At 44.3% G+C, this 23,016-nt stretch overlaps 2 protein-coding genes across 3 annotated transcripts in view; both read left to right on the top strand.

Annotated features, from left to right (window-relative positions):
• The window catches only part of LOC128891529 (cell adhesion molecule Dscam2), a 140,330-nt gene extending 128,425 nt beyond the window's left edge, over nucleotides 1-11,905 (top strand). Inside the window, exons 12-34 of one of the 2 annotated variants that reach the window (XM_054151074.1) lie at nucleotides 10-161; nucleotides 349-618; nucleotides 1,427-1,572; nucleotides 1,705-2,140; nucleotides 2,229-2,522; nucleotides 2,691-2,921; nucleotides 3,049-3,204; nucleotides 3,488-3,558; nucleotides 3,626-3,869; nucleotides 3,979-4,125; nucleotides 4,235-4,396; nucleotides 4,491-4,698; nucleotides 4,771-4,859; nucleotides 4,939-5,118; nucleotides 5,437-5,625; nucleotides 5,737-5,922; nucleotides 6,016-6,463; nucleotides 6,523-6,743; nucleotides 7,007-7,175; nucleotides 7,314-7,477; nucleotides 7,585-7,687; nucleotides 8,220-8,426; nucleotides 9,002-11,905. In XM_054151074.1, coding sequence (XP_054007049.1) covers nucleotides 10-161; nucleotides 349-618; nucleotides 1,427-1,572; nucleotides 1,705-2,140; nucleotides 2,229-2,522; nucleotides 2,691-2,921; nucleotides 3,049-3,204; nucleotides 3,488-3,558; nucleotides 3,626-3,869; nucleotides 3,979-4,125; nucleotides 4,235-4,396; nucleotides 4,491-4,698; nucleotides 4,771-4,859; nucleotides 4,939-5,118; nucleotides 5,437-5,625; nucleotides 5,737-5,922; nucleotides 6,016-6,463; nucleotides 6,523-6,743; nucleotides 7,007-7,175; nucleotides 7,314-7,477; nucleotides 7,585-7,687; nucleotides 8,220-8,426; nucleotides 9,002-9,053 — 4,525 coding nt within the window. In that variant the 3' untranslated portion in view covers nucleotides 9,054-11,905. Of the gene's footprint in view, nucleotides 1-9; nucleotides 162-348; nucleotides 619-1,426; nucleotides 1,573-1,704; nucleotides 2,141-2,228; nucleotides 2,523-2,690; nucleotides 2,922-3,048; nucleotides 3,205-3,487; nucleotides 3,559-3,625; nucleotides 3,870-3,978; nucleotides 4,126-4,234; nucleotides 4,397-4,490; nucleotides 4,699-4,770; nucleotides 4,860-4,938; nucleotides 5,119-5,436; nucleotides 5,644-5,736; nucleotides 5,923-6,015; nucleotides 6,464-6,522; nucleotides 6,744-7,006; nucleotides 7,176-7,313; nucleotides 7,478-7,584; nucleotides 7,688-8,219; nucleotides 8,427-9,001 lie in introns of both variants that reach the window. The other variant, XM_054151073.1, reaches the window with a different exon arrangement.
• A 122-nt stretch (nucleotides 11,906-12,027) lies between these two features.
• LOC128891539 (pescadillo homolog) lies at nucleotides 12,028-14,317 on the top strand. Its single transcript, XM_054151098.1, has 5 exons — nucleotides 12,028-12,186; nucleotides 12,305-12,538; nucleotides 12,615-13,710; nucleotides 13,788-13,945; nucleotides 14,029-14,317. Exons 1-5 carry the CDS (start codon nucleotides 12,163-12,165, stop codon nucleotides 14,290-14,292), a joined length of 1,776 nt encoding a protein of 591 aa, XP_054007073.1. The 5' UTR covers nucleotides 12,028-12,162; the 3' UTR covers nucleotides 14,293-14,317.
• The last annotated feature ends 8,699 nt before the right edge of the window (nucleotides 14,318-23,016 follow it).

Here is a 23,016-nt window from a genome sequence, read left to right as displayed (position 1 = left end):
TCCACGCAGGTACGCGATAGGGCAGTACGTCGATCAGTCCGGGGACGTGATCAGTCATTTGAACATATCGTCGGCCGGCGCCGAAGATGGCGGCCTGTACGCCTGTGTCGCGTCCAATACTCTGGCCACCGTCGAGCATAAAGCGAGATTGAACATCTACGGTAATTGTAACGGCAATTAACGCCACGTTTTGACCACTTGATTTGTAGGAGCATTAACCCGTTTAAGTACTAATGTCGTACTCGGAGCTGCTACGATTTCAGTTACCTCCGGTTACGCCCGACTCCAACAACGCCTCTTCTATGAATCGCGCATTAAAATGTATTTGGCGTTGATTGATCATTTCAGGACCACCGTATATACGATCGATAGGACCGGTCCGCGCGATAGCTGGCGTCGATACCACCATAGCCTGTCCTTATTCCGGATACCCTGTCACATCAGTCGAGTGGTCCCACGGCGGCGTTGACCTACGTTTGGATATAAGACATCACGTCGACAAGGAGGGCCACCTGACGATCTCCAATGTAGATCCGAACGATGCTGGCATTTACACCTGCATTGTCAAGTCGAGGACAGGGGAAACAGCGAGTAGGGACATTCGACTCACCGTTAGCAGTGAGTACACTTTCACGGAGTTTAATTTGTATTTACGTTAAGAAAGGGCAACCGATAACTCGGTCGTTATCGTTTCGTTCAAGTACTCCTGCGAAAGTTGGGACAGTAAGTAATCGTACGTGGACACTCGGGTTGAGAAGAAACGCGACCGTTTTCTCTCTGTTTTCTTGCGGTTGCCTCGCTCGAGCTCGCGAAGAAGTCGCGAAGCTCAATGAAAGAAGTAAATTCCACACCCGAAAGAATTCCTGTACCGTTACTTTTTACGTTTCCCTCGTTTGTCAAGACGTTCGAGAGAAGGGAGCTGGGGGTTTGTCGAAAGGATACGTGGTCGGAGGGTAGAAATACTTTTCCCTCTATTTTTTGTCCGTGGCTCTTAAATTACTCTCGAAATAAATACCGCGAAGCTCGTTTGTACTTCGCAACTTTCTACAGTGGAGATTTATGGGACTCTGCGCGAAAAAGGTATTATATATTCAGGAAATTCGTATACCTAAATATTAGGTCTACCGGTAAGTTCTATCCGTTCCGGTTACAAAATTTCAACGACTATGCGCAATCACGCTGGCAAGATGTCGTAAATAATAATAAAATTCAAGGTACGAGAAATTATTTATATTGTGTTATTCTAAAAACGGACAGAACTTTCGGGTAGACCTAATAACAATATTCGACGAATATACATAGTTTACTAAGAACGAAATCTTACTTGTAATTTAAATGTTCATTCCAGGAAACATTCTTCTATATCGTTGACTAAGATAGAATAATAATTAACACGTTCCATGACCACGTGGAATTTTCGTTTCAGGTCCTCCAGTGATGAGCCCATTCAGTTTCCCAGCAAATCTACAGGAAGGCAGCCGTGCTCAAGTCACGTGCAGCGTAACGTCCGGTGACCTCCCTATATACTTCTCCTGGCTGAAAGATGGCGAGCCACTGCCGTCTTCTTTACGCGTATGTCCCGTTTTCTCTGAAAGTAGAAACATCGAAGTTTAAGCATACGCCCAACCGAGGCGACTTACGAAACCGCAAACGCGTCCAAATTCCTGTCATCGAGACAAACCTTGACTCTCGTTCTCGTTCCAGATCGAGGACAGAGTGGCCGAGTTCTTCAGTCTGCTCGTTTTCAAGGAACTCTCGTCGCGTCACAGCGGCAAGTACACTTGCGTGGCAACAAACAGCGCGGCCAAAGTGAACCACACGGCCGAACTTCTGGTCAAAGTGCCGCCGCAATGGATCTTCGAACCGCAAGACGTGGCCACCCTGCTCGGTAACCCGTTGAACGTTCATTGCGAGGCGAAAGGATTTCCACCGCCGCGAGTCACGTGGCTGCGTTCCAAGAGCCGAACTGCTAACGACTATCAGCCACTGGTCGACGGCTCCGACGGCAGGCTGACCATATTGCCCAACGGATCACTATGGACCGCCTCGGCTGGGCCCCAGAACGAGGGTCACTATCTCTGCCGTGCTAACAACGGGATCGGACCTGGTCTCAGCAAAGTGATTTACGTGTCCGTCCACGGTAAGCGCCGACGTTGTCTATACGCGATTCGCCGAGGATATTTGGGTGTAAGTCACGCGGTGACATTTCGCGATCGTTTGTCTTCCAGAACCGGCGAGATTCGAGTTTCAGAGCAAAAACGTGACGATCCGCCGAGGAGAGTCCGTGACTCTGGATTGCACCGTCATCGGGGATAATCCCATAGAAGTGCTGTGGATGCACAACAGCGACCGTTTGGACACGAACAGCCACAGACTGAGCATAAGCCAAATGAAAACGGAGCACGGGCTGAAATCGCAGTTGTCGATAGGCAGCAGCGATCGTCAAGATTCCGGGGTCTATCGGTGTACAGCTGACAACGCGTACGGGAGGAGCGAACATCTCATTTACTTAGCTGTTCAAGGTAAATTCTGTTTTCTTCTCGTGAAAGTATGCAGAGATCATTCGGTGAAATAAATCTTCGACGGTGTTTCCTCTTTTTCTTTGGAGATGGTTATTCAGGATTTTCGATTGAAATGAATTTACTTTCTCGGTGGTCAAAGGATTCATTATGCTCGCTTTGTGTGTACAGAGAGGCCGGATCCGCCAGCCTCGTTGGAAGTCATAGAAATCGGCTCGCGATCGATACGATTGCTGTGGAAAAGAGCTTTCGACGGAAACAGCCCGATACGGAATTACGTTATTCAGTATCGGTCTCTGAATCACGGTTTGGCAGACGATTGGAATCCCGCGAAAACGCACAATGTCACCTATTCACCGGGAAGCTTTAATAGCGGGAACGCGGTACATCCGACGCAGAACGGTACGTAGCCGCATCGAAACCTGATAAGCGTATTCGGTACTCGGGGGTATTTCTGTTGATTCAGATTAAACTGAACGGAATTCCTCGTAATACTTATCGCGTGTAATGTTATTATTTTCATTAACAGGTTTATCCCCTTACGAAGCGACCAGCGAGGATCAGGAAGTGGCTCTGGTGGGAGGACTTCATCCAGCTGTCACTTACACGTTTCGCATATTTGCTATAAATTCGATAGACGTGAGCGCGCCCACCGATCCTGTGGTGGCGAAGACCCAAGAAGAAGGTAACGAAACGTATTAACCCTTTGCACTCGAGGCTTGTTTTTCTTAGTATTCTATTTCCATAAATTCTAAGCTATCTAGATTTGAAAATAAGGTCACCTTTACCTCACCGACAATCATTTTATCGACACTTGGAGCTCTGAAGAAATTAAACCTAAAGAAACATTCGGTATTGTAGATTTGCTGCGTGAAACTTAATGGTGACTGAGAGTCACTTTTCGAGTGCAAAGGGTTGATCTCTGGTCGACCGTTTAATTTTATCGGATATTTTATTTCGCCCAACAGCGCCGACCGAACCACCCCAAAACATCAAAGTTCAGTCCGCTGGACCAGGAGAGCTCGTGGTCAGCTGGCAGGTAAATAATAATAAATCAATTCTTGGTTCGTATCTCTTTCTTTCAACCCTGCCAATTTAATTCACAGCCACCCCCTAAAGAGTCCTGCAACGGAGATCTATTGGGTTACATTGTGACGTGGTCGGAGCATTCGTCTTCAACGTCGGGCGTGAACCAAAGCAAAAGTTTAACCGTGAACGGCTGGGCGACCACAAAGGTGCAACTTACGGGCCTTAGAAAATTCACCAAGTACGATATATCGATCAGAGCTTTCAACAGCATAGCCAGCGGTCCAGCCAGCGTTCCTATTGTTGGAACTACTCAAGAAGGAGGTACAGCGAACATTGAACCTCCTAATTGAACTTAAACCTCGTTCCTAAGCAATGAGCGAGACATAAAAATATATTCTGGTAATAATATGAATTTCATTGAACGTTTCAGTGCCAGAAACACCGCCAACCCAGGTGTTGTGCGTTGCTCTGTCTTCCCAAAGCGTAAAGGTGTCCTGGAGCGCACCTCCGCCCCATCAACACGGTGGAATCATTCAGGGTTACAAAGTTTACTACAGGCCTGTGCCTACCGACAACAGTACGTAATAATAATAATAATCTAAGCTGAACCGAGGAAGACTTGACAGATTTATTTCGAAAGCGGTGATACGAAATTCACTAACTAATCTATTAATCTATTATTCTAGTGGACATATCGACGGTTGGCGAAGTGAAAAAGACATCCAGTGTGGAAACTTATCTGCACACTTTGTACAAATACACGAATTACTCGATCAGGGTACTGGCTTACACGGGAGCAGGCGACGGAGTCCTGAGCCCGCCGATTTTTTGTACAACAGAAGAAGATGGTGAGAATCGTTAACCCAACCCTATTGATCTTCGCCGATTGAAATCTCTGTGGCGCGTGTTCTCGGAAAAGAAGGGTTAATTCATTTTTTTCAGTCCCAGGACCTCCAGCCGGTATCAAAGCCTTGGCGTTAACGGCCGAGAGTATATTAGTTTCGTGGTTACCGCCCCTACAACCGAATGGGAACGTCTCCAAGTACACGGTTTACAGCAGAGAAGCTGGCTCCAGCAACCACAACACGCACACTATGCACGAGCCACCCACGGACACCCTCACGATGGAACTACGAGGTCTAGTTGAGAGGTGATTTATCCAATTTTACGAAAAATGTCACGAGTATCGATGAAACCGATAACAAAGGACCTTGTCTTTCAGACAACTGTACGAGTTTTGGGTGTCGGCAACGACTGGACTAGGCGAAGGCGAATCGACCACCATAGTGACCCAAACTACGAATACCAGAGGTTTGACGACTCTGCTAGAATTAACCTAAGCTATCCAGTCTTGGATCGTTTGACTAAATCCGATCAATTCTTTTCAAAGCTCCAGCCAGAGTAGCGTCGTTCTCGCAACTGCTGAGAAGAGCGATCAAATCGTCTATCACATTGTCGTGTCTGGTGGTTGGGAATCCTACACCGAGGCCTATATGGACCTATCGGAACGGTCAGGTTTCCACTGGCCGACATTACGAGCTGACTGCCGACGGTCACCTCAATATTCGTGGTTAGTTTAACGAACAAGCGATTAATACAAATCATTGGCTACGTAGATTATTAGATCTACCGGAAAGTCTTCCGTCCGTTCCGTGTACAAGTTTCAACGACTATGCGCATATTCGTTAGAAACGATACACAAATTGCAATCATCCTGGCAAAATGTCATAAATAACGATAAAAATGATATCATTCAATAAAATATATTCGAAGTACGAGAAACTTATTATTTCGTGTTATTCTAAAACCGGACAGAAATTTCCGGTAGACCTAATACTTTGTCAAGTCGTACCACGAACATTTCAAAGCGAAACTATCTGTTCTTTAGGATTAGAGCAATCGGTGGCTGGAAATTATACGTGCTCGGCTAGCAACCTGTTCGGCGACGATTCCATAACATACACTCTGGTTGTGGTGATGCCGCCTAAAGCACCGACGTTGGAACTGCAATATACTACAACGAATAGCATAAGGCTTCGATGGAGTCACCCTAACAACGGCGGTGCTACTATTCAAGGTACACAACAGAATCTAGGTACTGTGACTGATGCACTCTAACCGATACCGATGTAACGAAATGGAACTACGAAGCACTACCATCTAACACGGTCTCTGCATCTTTCGTTAGGTTACGTGTTAAGTTACAAAAGGGACCAAGGTGGCTGGGAAGAAATTGCGTTGTCGCCGGAACAGACAGAGTTCATTTTGTCAGGGTTAAAGTGTGGTTCTTCGTATTTGGCGCACTTGACCGCGCATAATCGCGTGGGAACTGGAGACCCGAGTCCTCTGATAAGCGCCACGACCAAAGGAACTGGTAATTTTAAGTCTCCAATTCCAAGTCCAAAATCAATAGAAGTTACAACAAACAACGCCCGCGAATGTCTTTAATCTAAAATATTGTTCGCAGCACCTCTGTTACCAAAAGAAAGGGACATCATCTCCGCCAACGGCACGACCGTGAAACTAAACCTCCTTTCTTGGCCAAGCGGCGGTTGTCCTATCCAATACTACACGGTGGAGTATCGTAGACGCGTCGGCACCGAACCATGGATTTTAGTAGCGAGTCGCGCCACGGAAAATCTAATCATAAGAGACTTGAAGACAGCGTCTTGGTACAGTTTGCGACTGACTGCTCACAACGACGCTGGATCGACCCAGACGCAGATGGAGTTCGCGACGACCACCCTCAGTGGCGTCAGCATAGGTCCTCCGAACGACCTGATCATGGAGGACGACGTGAAGAAGGCTATACCGAATCAGAAGGTGCTCTACGTCGTCGTGCCTCTCGTCTGTGCCATCGTGCTCGTCATATCGGCTGCTATTTTGGGATACGTGATGCTGAAACGCAGCGGAAGGTGGGTTCGTTGTCGTTCATCCTTCCGAAGATGCGTACGATGAGATGTTTCTCTTTCAGGGCAAATTATTTAGGGGAGATGCTCCCTGGACAGCAACAGAACCAGCCATCGGGTCTGGGACTGGTTCAACAACAACAGCATCAGCAACATCACCACCTGTCCAGTTGCATGTCGACAGTGCAGAAATCTACCGCGGAACGCGATAACAGACGGAATCATCAGGTCTATACCAGTTCGCCGGTGAAACAGGAAAACCACAAGTCCAACGACCATGGATCGGGTATTCAGAATTACAATTCGTTATTTTCAGACGATAGCTTTAGAACCCAGAGCTATCTAAATGTATATACTGTAATCGATCATACGTGGTTCCCTTTGCTTTTAATTAGAGTTACAAAATAGTAACAATATTCACTATTTGATATCGCTGTATCTATCACGCAAGAATAAGGTGTACGTTTCGAAAGACTAAACTACACGTACATGTACGGTTAAAATACTCGGGAGAGATGTTAAGAGTAAAGTGTACGTTTTCGTTCGCAGAAATGTACGAGATAAGTCCTTACGCTACGTTCAGCGTTCCTGGAAGAGAAAATCGTTCGGTGACTACAGCCACCCTCGACTACACGATGCAGTTCAAAACGTTTGGACATCTAGAGAACGAGGACATAAATACCATCGACTACGAGAGGTCCAGCGTGGAGTTTGAAAGGTAACTGTTTTCTTTCGACCTTTCCAGCTTCCCATCGTCGCGTGCATGTATCGAATCCAATTAAGTGTCTCGTTCCGAGTTTGACATTCCGTTCCGTACCCTCTTCTCTGCCTCTTTCTGGTGTTCTTTCACGCGCAGGTCTAAAACGCCAAGGTGGCACAAGCAACGATACTTCCCGAGCATCGCGGAAGCCGAGAGCAAGATGCGCTCCAGCCGACAGGGTTCTGGGAGCGACACGTCCGGGAGTCCTTGCGGAGAATGCGCCGGACCTAGTTACAGGGTGCCAGTGAAACCTTGCAGAGGTGAACAAATCTCTCGAATCATTCTTAATCCGTGATTATTCTTAATCTCGCGTAGTTTCTTTTTCTTTTATTTTTCCGATCGTTTAATCGACCGACTCGTTTCGCAGATGTGTTTTCACGAGGCGTGGAGTCGAGTACAGAATCCAACAACGAAGGTTCACCTTCGCTCGCGAGACGACGAAGCCGACAGCCGAGCCGGTCCACTCGCAGGTAGCCAAGGTTTGTTTGTTTCCACATAGCACTCAGTCCTGATTTTACTCGATATTAATACCGTATCACGGTCTTATCGGTCTCGTGCCGATGCAGAATGAGTTATGGAAAAATGTGAACTCTGGAGAAACCGGGAACCACTGTTAAGAAGCAGACCTTGCATTCTTAGACAGCGATGATGCTGATCCAGCAACAAACCGGGATGCTACATTTTTCTACTAACGACAGATACTGCTGCAAAAATTGTAAAAAAAAAAAAAAAAAAAAAAAAATTGTTTGGTCAACCAGCCGAGAAACGAGCCGAACATCGATGCAGAAAGAAAATATATTTGATTCCAGGAAATTAATTTGAACTGACCGAACAATTACCAGTGACAACGATAGGAGCGAACGACGAGAAGTTGATTAGAGATCAGTTGAAATTAATTTCCAAGCTCGTTTGGATTCCGATAACGGCGATCAAATCTTTCACGTGCTTAGCGTTAATCATTCATTCCCCTAAGACGTTTTTCTCTGATCTTATTGTGCGTAGTTCGGTGGAGGACATGACGTTGTTGCCGCCAAGCGGGTTTAGCGACAGCCGCGAATTGAGCGACGTAGAATGTGACCGTGACCGTGATCGTGACCGTGAGCGTGACCGTGACCGTGATCGCGACTGGCAAGGTCTGTCAGCCGGGACCCGCCACGGCGGCAGCTTGGGTAGACTGCCGATCGAGGCCGTCGAATCTATGCTCGCTAGGTATCGACACGAACCTCCGTAGACCGTAGTAAGCTAACACGTTGAGATCCATTTCTTATTGATCTTTAAACCTAGGAGGACTATCGGTCAAAAGATAATCAAGGAAAGGTTAATAATCGCATCACACGCGTTATCAAAGCAATATAGGACATCTCAACCGTACGAACGATTTCTTTCAATTACGTTCACCTTCTCTTCGTCTATGCAGTTAATTAAATTAACCCTCGAAATGTCTTCATTACCAAAAGATGTCCGGTAATAGAACACGACAGAAGTCGTCCTAGGATTACAAGAAGTTACACCAATTAATATATTCGTATCAATTAACTCACGGAAATGAAATTTAGTTTCACACCATACGTAAAATACCAACCACCTATATATGTGTATATATATAATCCACCGTAGAAGTTTTAAACACCGATTAGAACACTATAGCTGCGAGAGTTTAACTCGAATGGTACAAAATTTCTCTGATTCCGAAATTACCATTTCCTATTACAAAGATAATATTTCTTAGCGATAGCGCGATACGAATCGGTGTTAACAACCTTTCCGTACAACTTCGTTTCCAGGTACCAACAAAGGAAAGAACAAGAGAGACAAGAGTTCACTATACACGTATGATCGAGATCTAGCAATTTCAATGGGAATCTTGGCAGTACGATGTAAACGGAATAATAAACTGTTGTCGATTGCCTAAGCGTTTTGTAGGATGCCAATGGACGAATGCGAGTCTTTGAATACCGACGAAATGTAAGATCGTCCAGTGAACGTGTTAGTGCGAAAGAGCGATTCGATTCTATCTGGCGACGTTTGCTCGCCAACGGTGTTCCAAGGACCAACGCACGAAGCAATAGGACGGAAATGAAAGTACGACGAACGCTTAGGTGTCTTAGAATCCCGTCACCAGAAAAGAGGACGTTGCACCGCTTGAACGACTCATCGGGATGAGTCTGCGAGAACAGTTGGAACGCAAGGAAAACGAGTCAATTTAGCGATGGATAACGAACTACACTCCAGTATAATCGTCTACTGTATAATATTAATCTCGCGTATCGTTAGTCACGCTGTTATTAAAGGTTCTATAGCAGGGCTGGGGCTACTTGTCCAACTTTTCTTCCGATACGAACAATAATACTCGAATACTCGACTATTCAACTAATTTAATACCAGTCGAGCACTTGGGTATACGAATACTGTTTCGCGCACCGATCGATCACCCGGATATTCGTGATAATTGAACAGCGCAACTTGGACTGCAAATGAAACGTCCGACAAATAGTTCCAGTCCCATTGTATAATTGATCCGGCCGCGAAGAGTAAATCGCGAAGCGAACATCGAGAATGGCCGCACAAAAGACCACCCTTCGAAAAATTTCAACAAGTAAATACGCATGGGAAATCTTGAGACGTCGCTCGACATCGAGACAATTTCAGCTTAAGACGAAGTGTCGCCAATTGTAACAATATTCCTAATTATCGGCATTAACGAGACGCGACTGCGCGTTTCGACGTCCAACTCGACTGATTCTGTCGATAATCTTGTTTCGACGATCAAACGGTCACGTCGAGGCACGCAGTTTCGATCAGAGAAGAGGACTTGTGATCGAGACAGAGTATAACAGTAAGGTGTATATAATATACATGTACGCGTCATATTTAGAGGGCGAACTGTTTATCGAGATAATAGAGCGACCTCGATCGTCGACTAACGCCAAAGATAATTTTTAAGTGTCGCGCGTTATTTCCGATCGCGCTACGATGCGCGAGCCGTTTTGTAAAATAGCCTGTAAAACAACGCCTCCCCGAGGCAAAACTCGGATCGATCGATCGAGGAGGTTTTACAACGACCGATCCACCGAGTTTCGAAATTTGTCCGTTTAACCGGACTCGTGCTCCTGTTTTCGTCGCGGCGAGAGACCGAGGCCAATTAACTACGCTTACGCTGATTTCTGCCAACCAAAATTTACGGTTCTCTAAGACTAATTAATTCAAGGCTACCGCCTTGATTACGATAGGCAAACGAGGTATCGATCTACATCGTTCGCGATTCGAGCGTATATTCGGAAACGAGGGCATACCTGGTCTATTTTCTCGAAAACAAGAGAGAAACAAAGACTCGTCCGTGCATTATCGAATCGTTTTCAATCGAGGATTCATTTTTTCATAAGAGAATTTCTATTTCTATCGGAAATATCAAACAGACTGGATCGCGCGTTTTAGAAACTAAACTATACGGCACCCGATACCGCAACGTTGCCAGGATATTACTGCGGTATCGGGTGTCGTATAGAAAACCTCCCGCAAGAATAATCGATACGTGCAACAATTAAAGGTGTTTGGGACTAATCTATAGGAGATTGCCGAACTCGACTGCATTATATCGATACCCTAATTTAATGTTAACCGATAAACTGCCAAATCAGCATTATTTCAACTTCCTATGAAAGTTCGCTAGAGTATATCTTCGATCTCCGAAGTTCCTCCCGCGCTAACGCTACACTTAATAATACGTGTACTTAATGTATAACGAAAGTTCTTCCAATGCCATTTAAATTTATACGGAACTTTTAATCATCTTGTGCGTCTTGTTATTGAGGTGCGCAACGTACGTACGCTAAGTTACGAATTAAACGAATAACACGTACCAAAGAGGCAAAAAGCCGCGTGGCAAATTGAGAATTTAGACAAAGGATATGCAGAGTATGCCCTCTTACGAGATAATTTATTATACAAGGTAACTGCGTGCTTAACATGTACAGATACGATGTGTAAATTCCACGAAGATTGAATCTATGCACCAATTTAAGCACGAGAACAGCGATCTGTATGATTTCTAGGAAATTTTTGTCATAGCCAGAAATCGTGATCGTAGTTAGAAGAAATTCGGACGACAAAATTAGGAAAATGTTTCTTTCTTTTTTTTTTTTTTTCAAGCGTGCGTGTACGAAAAACGCGTGCATGTGTGATTGCGTGTGATATATAGGAACTCATCGCCGTACCACCGCTACAGCGAACGAGCCAACTGTTTGTACATGAGAATCGTGAAACTTAGACTTTATGTATCATATCCTCGTATAAGTATCCGTGAGCAAACTAGATGAATTAATCATCGTCCGTTATGTTTAACATGAAAAGATTAAATAAACAAACCAATCGAACGTCGTATCGAAGTGTCAAACTTTCAACGGATATGCTAAACTCAGCTTGTTAATAAAGAAAGACAGACATTTATCCCGTGTAATATCATTTTGCAACCCTACACATGATTCCTCCTTACTTCTTGCTAATTACAAGACCGAACAATTCTGCGTTCTTTTGCACTCCCTGTATCAGGATAAATAAATAACAAATATTTTTAGAGACGATCACACGAACGACACTATTACTACTGTTCCCTTTATTCGATCGTTTATTATTTTTCTGCAAATAATTTATTTTTCATTTGAAAAATTATATTTTTTGAAAATCCTTTGAGCTACGTCCTCACTTTCTCTGCTTTACTTTCTTTTAAATAATTTCAAGTAATTTAAAAAACTCCGCTACTATACACGCGCATGCGGTCCACATCTTAGTTAGGTGAACTTTCCCACGCGGCGCTACTATGCGCGAGATCTCTTGTGTCTCTTGCTGTCTATTGTTTTTTTTACGCGAGCACGTGGAATTCTTCTACAACTTGTAATTTGTCAATGTAGTTTTCGCATTTTTAGTTGTATTAAAATCACATCCAAAAATGGTTGTAATAGGAAAGAAAAAGGTATGTGTCAAAAGTTCCTACATTTCTATTACACTTGATCGTATTAAACCAACGGAGGTTATGTTATGACAAAAATCAATTTGAAAAATTATTATTAAATGAATGTTTAAATTTGCAGTATCAGGCTGGAGAGGGAGCGCAATTTATGTCAAGGAAGGCTGCTCTGAAAAAATTGCAACTTTCCTTGAATGATTTCCGTAGATTATGTATATTAAAGGGCATATACCCAAGAGAACCACGTAATCGTAAAAGAGCTCAGAAAGGCGAGCCTGGTATCAAAACGTTGTATCACAAAAAGGACATTCAATTTTTGTTACACGAACCTATCATTTGGAAATTACGAGACTACAAGGTACGTTGTATTCAAATTGACATTTCGATGTTTACGTAAAGGATTATAAGTTTCTAATGGAATGGCATTCTTTTAGATATTTAATAAAAAAGTTGCAAAGGCAAAAGCATTGAGAGACTTCTCAAATATGAAGAGATATTTAAACAATCATCCCACTTTAAAATTGGATCATATTGTCAAAGAACGTTATCCAACATTTATAGATGCTCTCAGAGATTTGGATGACTGTTTAACACTGTGTTTTTTATTCAGCACATTTCCATCTCTTCGTCATGTACCTAGAGATCAGTCGTTATTATGTAGAAGATTGTCAATTGAGTTTTTACACGCTGTTATTGCTGCTAAGGCACTGCGTAAAGTATTTGTATCAATTAAGGGATATTATTATCAGGCTGAAATCAAAGGACAATCGATCACTTGGATTGTCCCACATCACTTCTGTTTTGAGCCACAAGCAAAGAATGATGTAGACTTCAAAATTATGTCTATATTCGTAGAATTCTATATTACACTGTTAGGCTTTGTTAATTATAGGCTTTATCATACACTTAATTTGTATTATCCACCAAAACTTGCTACTAGTGAACATAATGAAAAATCACTCGCGGATGAGGACACATACGTCTCAGAGAGGATAAGTGCATTAAATATACAATTAAATAGTCTAGATCCTTCTGTGCAGAATGCAGAAGATGAAGACTTAGAGATGGACCAATTTACAAACGAGGGTGATGTCACAAAATTGGAAGAAGCTAGGATAGAGGTAGAAAAAGTTAAAAAGTTGAAGACGCTGTTTAAAGGCTTAAAAGTGTTCTTAAATAGAGAAGTGCCCAGGGAACCATTGGTTTTTGTTTTGCGTTGTTTTGGGGCCGAGGTGTCTTGGGATAAATTGCTTTTCATCGGAGCAACGTTTGACGAAAGCGACGAGACGATAACTCATCAAATAGTAGACAGACCTAGCATGGACAAACAATACATCTCTAGGTATTACATTCAACCACAATGGGTTTTCGATTCGGTCAATGCTAGGGAACTTTTACCAGTAGAAAAGTATTTAATGGGCTGTATACTTCCGCCTCATCTTTCTCCGTTCTCGGACAGTCGTCACGATGAAGCTTACATTCCACCAGAGGAACGTAGTACTACAGATCCTGGATTCAAACTAAACGATGGTATGTTTTTTGCATTGATCATATAAAATATTCTAATATACCAGTAATGGTAATTATAATCAATAATCATTCGCCAGAGGATAGCGAGTCTGACGAGGTAGCAGAAGAAGACGAAGCGAACGAAGAAGATTCGAAAGAGGCGTTAGACAAGGAAGTGGCGGAAGAAGGAAACGAAGATAATGACTTAGAGATGTCAGAGGCGGATAAAGAAAAACGACGAGAACGATTACAAAAGGTTGGTTATCATCGTTAGAAATATACATTGTTAGGAAGTTTGCCGTGATATTGTTTCATTACCTGTATATTCGTTAATTGCAGAAAAAGGAAATGAAGGTAAAAAGCGGAGCGGTAACGAAGGAAGATCCATGGGAAAAGAATCGACAGGAGAGGCAAGAGTACCGGCTGCGAGAACGGATGATCAAGAAAAAGCACCGGAACTTGTACAGGAGTATGATGAAAGGTCGGGAAGAGAGAGCGAAAGAAGTGCGACTGCTTCGCAAGAAGAGGCGACTCCATGACGCTGCCGAAAAACAAAAACGCAAAGAAGAACGGAAGCAAAGGAAAGCTAAACCCACTGGATAAGAATGACTAATAAAAAGAAATATAATTGACAATTAAATGAATCACTTAATTCCTTTAAAACCTATATACAAATTTTCAGATGTTATTATCGCCTCGATTTATATTCTTACTAACCTTCTTTTCTAAACTTTTGCACTCTCACAACTTTTCATGTTGGTTCCCGATATTTTCGCTCAAATGAATAGCCATCTAGTGGTGAACATGCCGAACTATTTTTCGAAGTTTGGTCAGCGCCTCTATCGGGAAAACGCTCAAGTTTGTCCTCAATAGTTCTTATTTTTACTGCTAGATGGCGCTATTAGCAGTGTTATTTACCGACATGATGGTAATGTATCGACAGGTCGGTAAAACACACGGTAAACAGCGCCATCTAGAAGTGAGGAAAGGAACTATTGAGGACAAACTTGAGCGTTTTCCCGATAGAGGCGCTGACCATACTCCGAAAATTAGTTCGGCCTTTTCACCGCTAGATGGCGACACAATTACCCGCGGGAAATTCGAATGTCTTTTTATTTAATTATATAAATGCTTCATTAGAAGCATTTGAAGCTACAATTGAACAGTTTAAGAGTTGTTTTCGTATAAAGTAATACGTTCTTCAATTTATTATTCACTGGCGACCGGTCTCGGCAAAAGCAATGTTGAATTTTCTACCAAAAGTTATTTCTCAACTAGATTCTTACAACATCTCCTTATGTATGACATTGTTCGTTTTTTGTCTCGATATCAACACGAAAAAATGTTGTTTCGACGCGAAAAGACGTACAGTTATCCATGAAAAATATATTCTCCGCTTAGATCAACTCCAACCACCATAACGAACTCGAACCATAGACACAAAGATGAAGTATATAACGATTCATCGCATAAATCATCCGAAGATTTGATAGCGGAACTCGACGACTTTCTCGACGGTCTTAGGTACAGTTATGCAGTAATGGAGAGATACCTTTAATCCAGTCCTCCCACTTATCGGGAGCCTACGCGTACGACGATCCTGATCTCTACTTTTCCACCGAAGGACTTTGAAGGCCAGACTGCCCACACACGCTAGCCTACGCGATTCATGCTCCCACGAAAAGTCGTTCCTCGCGGTGGTCTTTCGAGCCTGATGGTCTTGCGTGTAAAAAGAAAAAAATGAAATGAATCTGCACGTTCGATGGACGTAGTACAACCACCCCGAAGGTCGTGCATTGATCTCGAAGCGATTCGAACACGGATTTGCTCTTTATTATGGGGCCCGTCTCGGTTGCCTGATCGCTAACGCGTCTTTGATTAGCCCCGTGGCTTTCGCTAGACGAATTATCATCGAAGGACAAACCCATTTGAAGGCGAATAAATTACCGTCGATGCATCCGGTCGATTCGCGTACCGTTCCCGCATCACCTTGAACATCAAACATCGGAATCGGATACCAACCCACGGAATCGCGAGTCTGACATTATCTTTAATAGCAACTATTAACTTTTGACTTAGCACACCTTAGCACTTTCTTGTCCACCTTTACTCTTTTGAATTCTACGGTGTAATATTCGATGCTCAAGTATAGAGCATTCGTGGAGCGCAGAATACCATTCGAAATTTCAGGCCTCTTCGTTGGAGGTTACTTGGTCCTTTTTGGAACTTTTCTTGGAACAATTCTTGCACGGTTCCAAAGTTATACCATTTAATATCACGCGATTCCTGTCTGCACATTTTACAAGGACTCATGGTGAATAAGGACACTTACGTGTTAATGGCTTGTTGGAACGAGACACGGAAGTGTAGGTGGGCGATACTTGCCGTCCACTCGAAGTTTTTTCTTGTCAACGATCCCTCCATGGCTACAGTAAAAGCAAAAGTACGTCGCGAATCGCTCATACAGCGAAAGTAAAGGATCGCCCCGTTACTCGTCGGATTCCTCCACGGTCGTTGCTGCAATTTTCACTGCTGGTCCCGGGTCCGACTTCAATTTCGATTCGAGACACGAACAAGTCGACGTATTCCGTGGCTCTATTGGCGATCGAACTGATAAATCACTCGCGACAAGTTTTTATAGTCCATCCGTGAAAGTAGAAAATCATGGAAAGTTACTATCGTTCTCGCGATCTCCCTAAAAAAATATTTCTTTCTAAATCACCTACTCCTTATCTAGAATAAGTAGCCATCGGTGCGAACCGGCAGGATACATTTAAATATAATTGCGAAAAGTTGAGAGTAAACGGCCAGCAGAGAATCGCGGCGTGGTTGCGCAACCCTTGAGCGCAGAAGTGAATCAGCGTTGAGTCAACTAATTTAGCACAGTTCGAAAAATCGTTATCCGATCGAGTAACCGACGAATCGTATCGCGTTGCGTAAAAAAAAACAGGTTCAATTCCGACGGCAAGGTCGGCGATCACTTCACGCCTGTTTCTGAAAATCGCCATTGTCTCGGGGATACGTACCTCACAGGATACATGGGGTCTATCGATTAAGTTCTGTCAACATTCGTTAGGTACCTCCGGCAGTGCACTTAAAAAATGTTTTAGACAAAAGTTTATCAGGTCTTGCTGATTGGTCGACCCTGTAATAAAATTTCATGTTTCTTTAATATTCTCATCTGTAAAAGAATTTTAATATGGTGAATCCAATGCTAAGATAGACGAGAAATGGAGCCTTCCAGTTCCATGGAAAAGATACCCAGACATCGCGCGGGTTTCCAGTTGGCAGCACGAACCCAGGCATACCTTCGAAGCACACCTTGTACCTACCAAGCCGAGCCCGTCCCGGACTAGTATAGGTAACGGGTTCGTGGGGGCACGCGTTCATTTCGTATTCTTTTCGACGATGCGTCATCCGCCTGGCCAACTGCGGATGGCTTCGATGCCGGCCCATGGCGATCGGTTGCTCGATCAAGTTACAAAAGCTCGACCCGTCGGGCACGCAACCACCTTGTAAGTAGTCGTGGACATCTTGTACATTATTTTTTTCACGGGGACGGTTCACGGCACCCTGGGATGACGAAAACGAACGGCGACACCGTTCGTGGGGGCTGGCCCTTCTGAAATAAATACGTGTCCCTTAAGTACCTCGATCTTCGAGATCTCGACCACCTTTTTCTTTCGATTTTTATCATCCTCGCTATACCTGACGTCTTCCTTCGCAGGAAACGCGTGACACTGCATCGCAACAGCGGCGTGAGTTGGTTTTTTTAAAAATTAAGTTTCTCGTCGGTAAAACTGAGACAAAGGTAAAAACTGGATTCACGATTCGAGTATTTCGGTTTCGCGGAAGGTCGAGAGCACCTTGGACAGGTTGCGAAGATCGATGTGTAGAGACGCGTTGGCCGAACCGCGGGCGAAACGTTCGATCGAAACGCCGACTAATGTCGTCGAGTGTCGCGGTAATTGACCAATTTGCAAACGTGCCGGGGCACGTGTATCCCCTAGCGATGCGAACGATCGCCGATCCGTTGATTCATCGCATTACATCACAATGCGACCGCACGCTTCGCGAGCCCGCGTGACACGCGATAATGCACATTTTCCGTCGGTCCGCGTGCAACAGGAATTCCTAGATCGGTTGGAGGTCGTGCACGCCGCCGTCGTCCCGCGACGCGCAATGTACAGCTTCTGTCTAAAAATAGAAAAAAAAAAAGTGAGCAACTTAGTATAATTTAATATAACGAAATGATATAATTTAAATATGTGATTTTGAAGATTCCAAGTCTTGAAATGGATACGGAATTGATACGGAAACATGCAGGAGACATTTAATTAAACGAAAGTGTAGTTAATAATTTAGTCATTAAACGTGATATCGCATATAACATCGCACTGTTAAAAGGATTTAGTTTTTTGAAAATTATATTATTCTTTATTCAGCTAAATTGCTAAGGTAAACACACCGTACGCTATCGGCGGTAATTGCACGTTCGAGTGGATTTCCCGGGTCTCTGACGAACATAACTGCGCGAAGAAAAGCATTTCGGCTGATTTACGGAATAGTCGTATCGCGCTATTGCTCGTTCGATTCGTTTCATTGAACGAGCCTCGCGAAGTCTAATGAAAAACCATAGGCGCGCGACGCGTTTTCGCGTGGATACTTCGAACGACAATAACATTCAGTACTAGCTATAATAATACGTCTTTATTATCCATACGTGGCGCGTAGCGGAATAAAATGAAAAAGAAAATACCAGAAATTAACCGACAGGTTTCGGTAACAGGAAATACGCTGCTATTAAATTCAATCCTGTAGGAGTTTAACTAAATATTATCTCATGGTTGAAGAAGAGTATACGGACGTTGACGACGTCACTTTTATGTTTCACTACCATCCATTTCAATGTATCGATATAAACATTTCCAGACAGCGAGCTATATTGCCAAAATAGCAAGTAGATATACTTAAGTTAGAGATGTCGAGTTGACTCGGCGATCAAGAGTTACACTTTAAGTTACTTACACGTTAAATTTGATCCCATAACTAGTTTCAATGTAACGACCGGCATGGAGGGTCCGGTCACGAAGCCTTGATCGAATTTCTTGAAAGCTAACTGCACGTCGACGTGGATGCATCAAGACGTAACCCAGTCGTTTAAGACGATTCGAATCTGCAATTACCAGGTAACAACAACGAGGAACGTTTAATCGAACGAGGAACGCTGCGTCACGCGATCTTAAACTTCATTAGATGGACTTTTTCATCCGTTGCTAACTTAATAAACGCGATCAAAGTTTCTTTTTCACGTCGACCAAGGCAGAGCGCGGATGAAAAGCCAGAGCTCGTCGCGGAGACATCGACGCCTGGGCAAGCGCGACACCCTGGCTGGCATTGAAATCACCCGAATTAAGCGATCTTCCCTCGGAACTCTTCTCTCGGCGTTTATTTCCAAACTTTTTACTCGAATAGAATTCGCGTCGAGTGTTTATCGAATTTCAATTAATTTAAAAACATATTTTTAACACTCGAGACGCGAAGAACGTTTACGGCAGAAAATTCGCTTAATCATTGTCCGAGGCAACGACCTGCGAAGCAATTAAACACGTGAAAAACCACGTCGGACCTAGCATATATTTTGCGTACCATTAATCAGCGTGACGTTGTTTTCAGCGAGATCGTAGGGCGTACATGGCACTTCTTGCTTCAAACGAACGGTCGCGCATCTTTATCGCGATGGAGCATCGATTATCTAATGCCGTAATAACCTTGATTACGTAATTACCCCTTCGCTGGTACCGAGGCATCATTCACCGTTTACTACACTTTTTTTCCATGAAATAACGATCCTCTGTGCTCGATCGCAAAAACGGAACCCGCAACATTTTCATCGTCGCGAATCCCATGAACATCAAACACGTTCTTCCTGGCGATGGAATAGAATCGTGTGAGTTGAGATTCCATTGAAGATATGTATATCGACTAGTCCTATTTACCGATTATTAGTTTAAAAGTAACCGTGTCAGAAGTTTGCGTAATTTCCAATCGCTCTGACCCAGTGGACAATATTATTGTCGTTATTATTCGTTTCAAAACACATGCCAATATTGTTGCTTGGCTTCTTATCCACGCAATTCTGACAGGTTGACCTCGAGTTCTCTGCTCAAATGACACCAGACCTATGTCAACAGGAAAACTACTCGCCAAGCCACTCCTTTTCTTTGATCCCTATCGTTAACTTAAAAAAAAAAAAAACAACAATCTTTCTTCATCCGTTGAAATGACGCTTTCTCCGAAATCAATGCCGTTCTGGAACGTTTATATGACGTTGGATACTTTCAATCCGATGCGTTACGACGTACCATGTGGGCAGTCCGAACGTTGTCGCGCGCCTCCCACGCAAACGCCATCGCATTTCGCGCCAAATGCAGCGTCGATATCATCCTTTTCGACAAAAAAAGAAAAAAGAAGAGAAAAAAAGGAACAGGAACTGCGAAAAATTCCACGGAGAAGGCGCCAGACACATATTCCGAAGCAGCCACGTCAGGTACCAATACGCGGTTATTCTTTCCGATAGGAATTACTAATAAGCTAATTAATTTTCCTTATTCGAAAGAATTTCTGGTATAACGTTCGACCATTTCCTTCTCAGTTCTCTTATACCCAGTAACCGATCGAATCTAATTTAATTCTAAATAAGAATTTCGCCTATTACCGTTTACAGGATAATAACGCCGCTTGTCCTTCCCTAATTAAATTTCACCGCTCGTTTTCCCGGTCTTCGACGCGACCGTCAATTTCCATAGGGATATCATCGAAGTCCACGTATCCAGCGAAGCGTGACGAGACCACGTCTCGTGGCGGAGGAGATTAGGACGTTATTAGATCGTAGCACAGGTTCCGAGGACGACCGTTTTAAGGATACTCGCCGGAGATGGCCTGGAACAGGAATACCGAGTATGACGTAAGCGCCCAATCTGCACGCGAGTGCGCGCACACCTGGATCCACCGAGTGTCGGTGACTTCACCGACACATTCGTTCGATCACCACTGCAAATAACCAATGCGAGGCGGTTCAAGCGTTTCCTCGCTCGCGACAGTTCGTCCAGCTGCTGTCGCTGGTAAAACTCGCAACAGTCGACTCTGCGGTACCCGAAAAATGGTACACAAGGTCTATCCGTTTTTTATTTATTGCATATTTTGTTTCGCGAGGTAGATCTTGAAAAACAGTAGCTCAACATCGGTGGACGAACCCTCACCTTGGAAGACAGAGTGAGTCTGCCGATGATTAAACATAGAAAAAGAATCATCGGACGCTTGTTTACATTCGTACACCTTTTGACATTTCCCCGAGGCTCGAATTGGACGGCCAACCACCTACAGCTTCGCAGAAGAGCTCGCGTCCAGCGGGGGAACCGCGAAATCTCCGTATAACGCAACGTCGACGTTGCGCAATCGTCGTTCCATCGAGGATGAACAATGCGATCCCGCGAACGCGAAGCGTACCCTTTTAATCGGACGAAATCGTTTGGTATCGCAGCGTGATCGTAGGCTCGCGGAAACCAGAGCCTCCGACCAGGTCTCATGGATCGTTGCCCGATGCTTCGGAAGATTGCATCGTTGGGCTCCATGGATCGTTGCGCCGATCCACGGAAGGAGAAATTCAAGGGATCTCGGCGGGAATCGTTATGCGTCGAGCAGCTCGAGCGACGTTAACGCAGCGCCCGGAGACGCTCAGGTGGAACAGGAAGGACGAAACCGGAGACTGGATAGCCCCGAGGATTTCGGAATGAATCTCGTCTGGTATTTCGCCAGAGGTGAAACCTACGCAAATGTTTGGTCTCGTCGATAGAATAGTTAGCTCTGAAGCGACGTTTAGCACTTTCATCCTTGTCCACGGAGGATTCTATGGACGTTACTTGAACGATGCGCGAGGACATCTGTACGTTGGGTGTCCCGTGGCAATTAGACGATAAAAGCACCGTACAGCGGTTAGGTATCCTAGTTGAAAAATTAGTGCTCCGTTAAACGAGCTGCACCGGAGTTAGATGAATCGAGTATGGCAGCCAGCGGGTGGATTAAATCAGTTCGGTTAGACGAAAGAAGCATTCGGTTCCCTTCACGCGATTTAGCGCTTTGCGTAGAACTGCGCTCCATACTCCATACTGCGTAACATCCGGAGTCTATTTCTGAACGCGCTCCTCTTTCCACCAAAGGCCAAAGGCAGGATTTGTCGAGGTCGTATACTTCAGCTCCGATATTATGACAAGGACGTTTATTCTCGTGCTCATTATACCGTTGAAGTTTTCAATAAACGCCAGGGTGCCAACCCAATAGAACCGAAAGCAGTAATTAACGTCTAGTAGATTAAGCCAAGTTATCATCCGACTGTCCATGGAACGGAAGAGGCACGGCGAGGAATACACGCGTTTCGCCGCGACTCTAATGACACCTATATACCTGGCTAGAGTACACCGGTGTCGCTGAACCCCGGCGCCTCGAGGCGTTTCACAGGCGGAGGCCGCTAAGAGAAGAATCCACGGACGTGCAGCTACACGTACATATATATACTTTGCACCAGTACGCTTAATCTACAGCCTGCCGCGGCAGCGTCGATTCATAGAGACCAGCGTTACGCTGCCAGCGTAGAAACGCGCCGCGTCACCGAGAACGCGGTTCGTTCGACGTCTACATTGATTTGTGATCACGAAGACCGGAAGAAAAACCCGTGGTGGGACTGGCCGCGGTGCGCGACGATGGATCCCAGAGGCGAAGGAATTTCAAACTTGTCCCTCGGTGCACGACGCGCGCGCGGATCTACATAAGATTCGCGTACCACGGAAAAATGTATCGGCATATATCGCTTACACGCATTCCCATCCCCATGAATTATTCATGAATATATTCGACGAGCGAAGCTAGACTCGTTACAGAAGACGCGCCGATGGGATTTAGTTAGGTGTGAACTGGTATTTCGAGATGGTTGAACATCCACTTCATGCTCTGACGATCGCTGTCGTGTACGATTTCGCTCCTTCGATGGCTATGTCCACATCAAATCGACTCACTCGAGCACCGTTTTCGTTACACGACATTTCTAGAGATGGACGATTATTGGGAATATTTAGCGAACCACTTGGGAACCAATGTGAAATTATCGTTCAAATTAACGTATAGAAACGTTATACTACGTTTCAATTATATCGCCGCGCTCGACGACATTTGCAGAGCTGAACGATCACGGGGAATATTTATCAAACCTCTTGGAGCTAAATGATTCTATGCGTAGAAATATCATACATAAATATTTTATATTTCCTTGCA

This window comes from Hylaeus anthracinus, unplaced genomic scaffold (genome assembly GCF_026225885.1).
Source record: "Hylaeus anthracinus isolate JK02 unplaced genomic scaffold, UHH_iyHylAnth1.0_haploid 12002, whole genome shotgun sequence".
Classification (NCBI taxonomy): domain Eukaryota; kingdom Metazoa; phylum Arthropoda; class Insecta; order Hymenoptera; family Colletidae; genus Hylaeus; species Hylaeus anthracinus.
The sequence above is the reverse complement of the archived record's forward strand: the minus strand, read 5'-3'. Positions and strand labels throughout refer to the sequence as shown.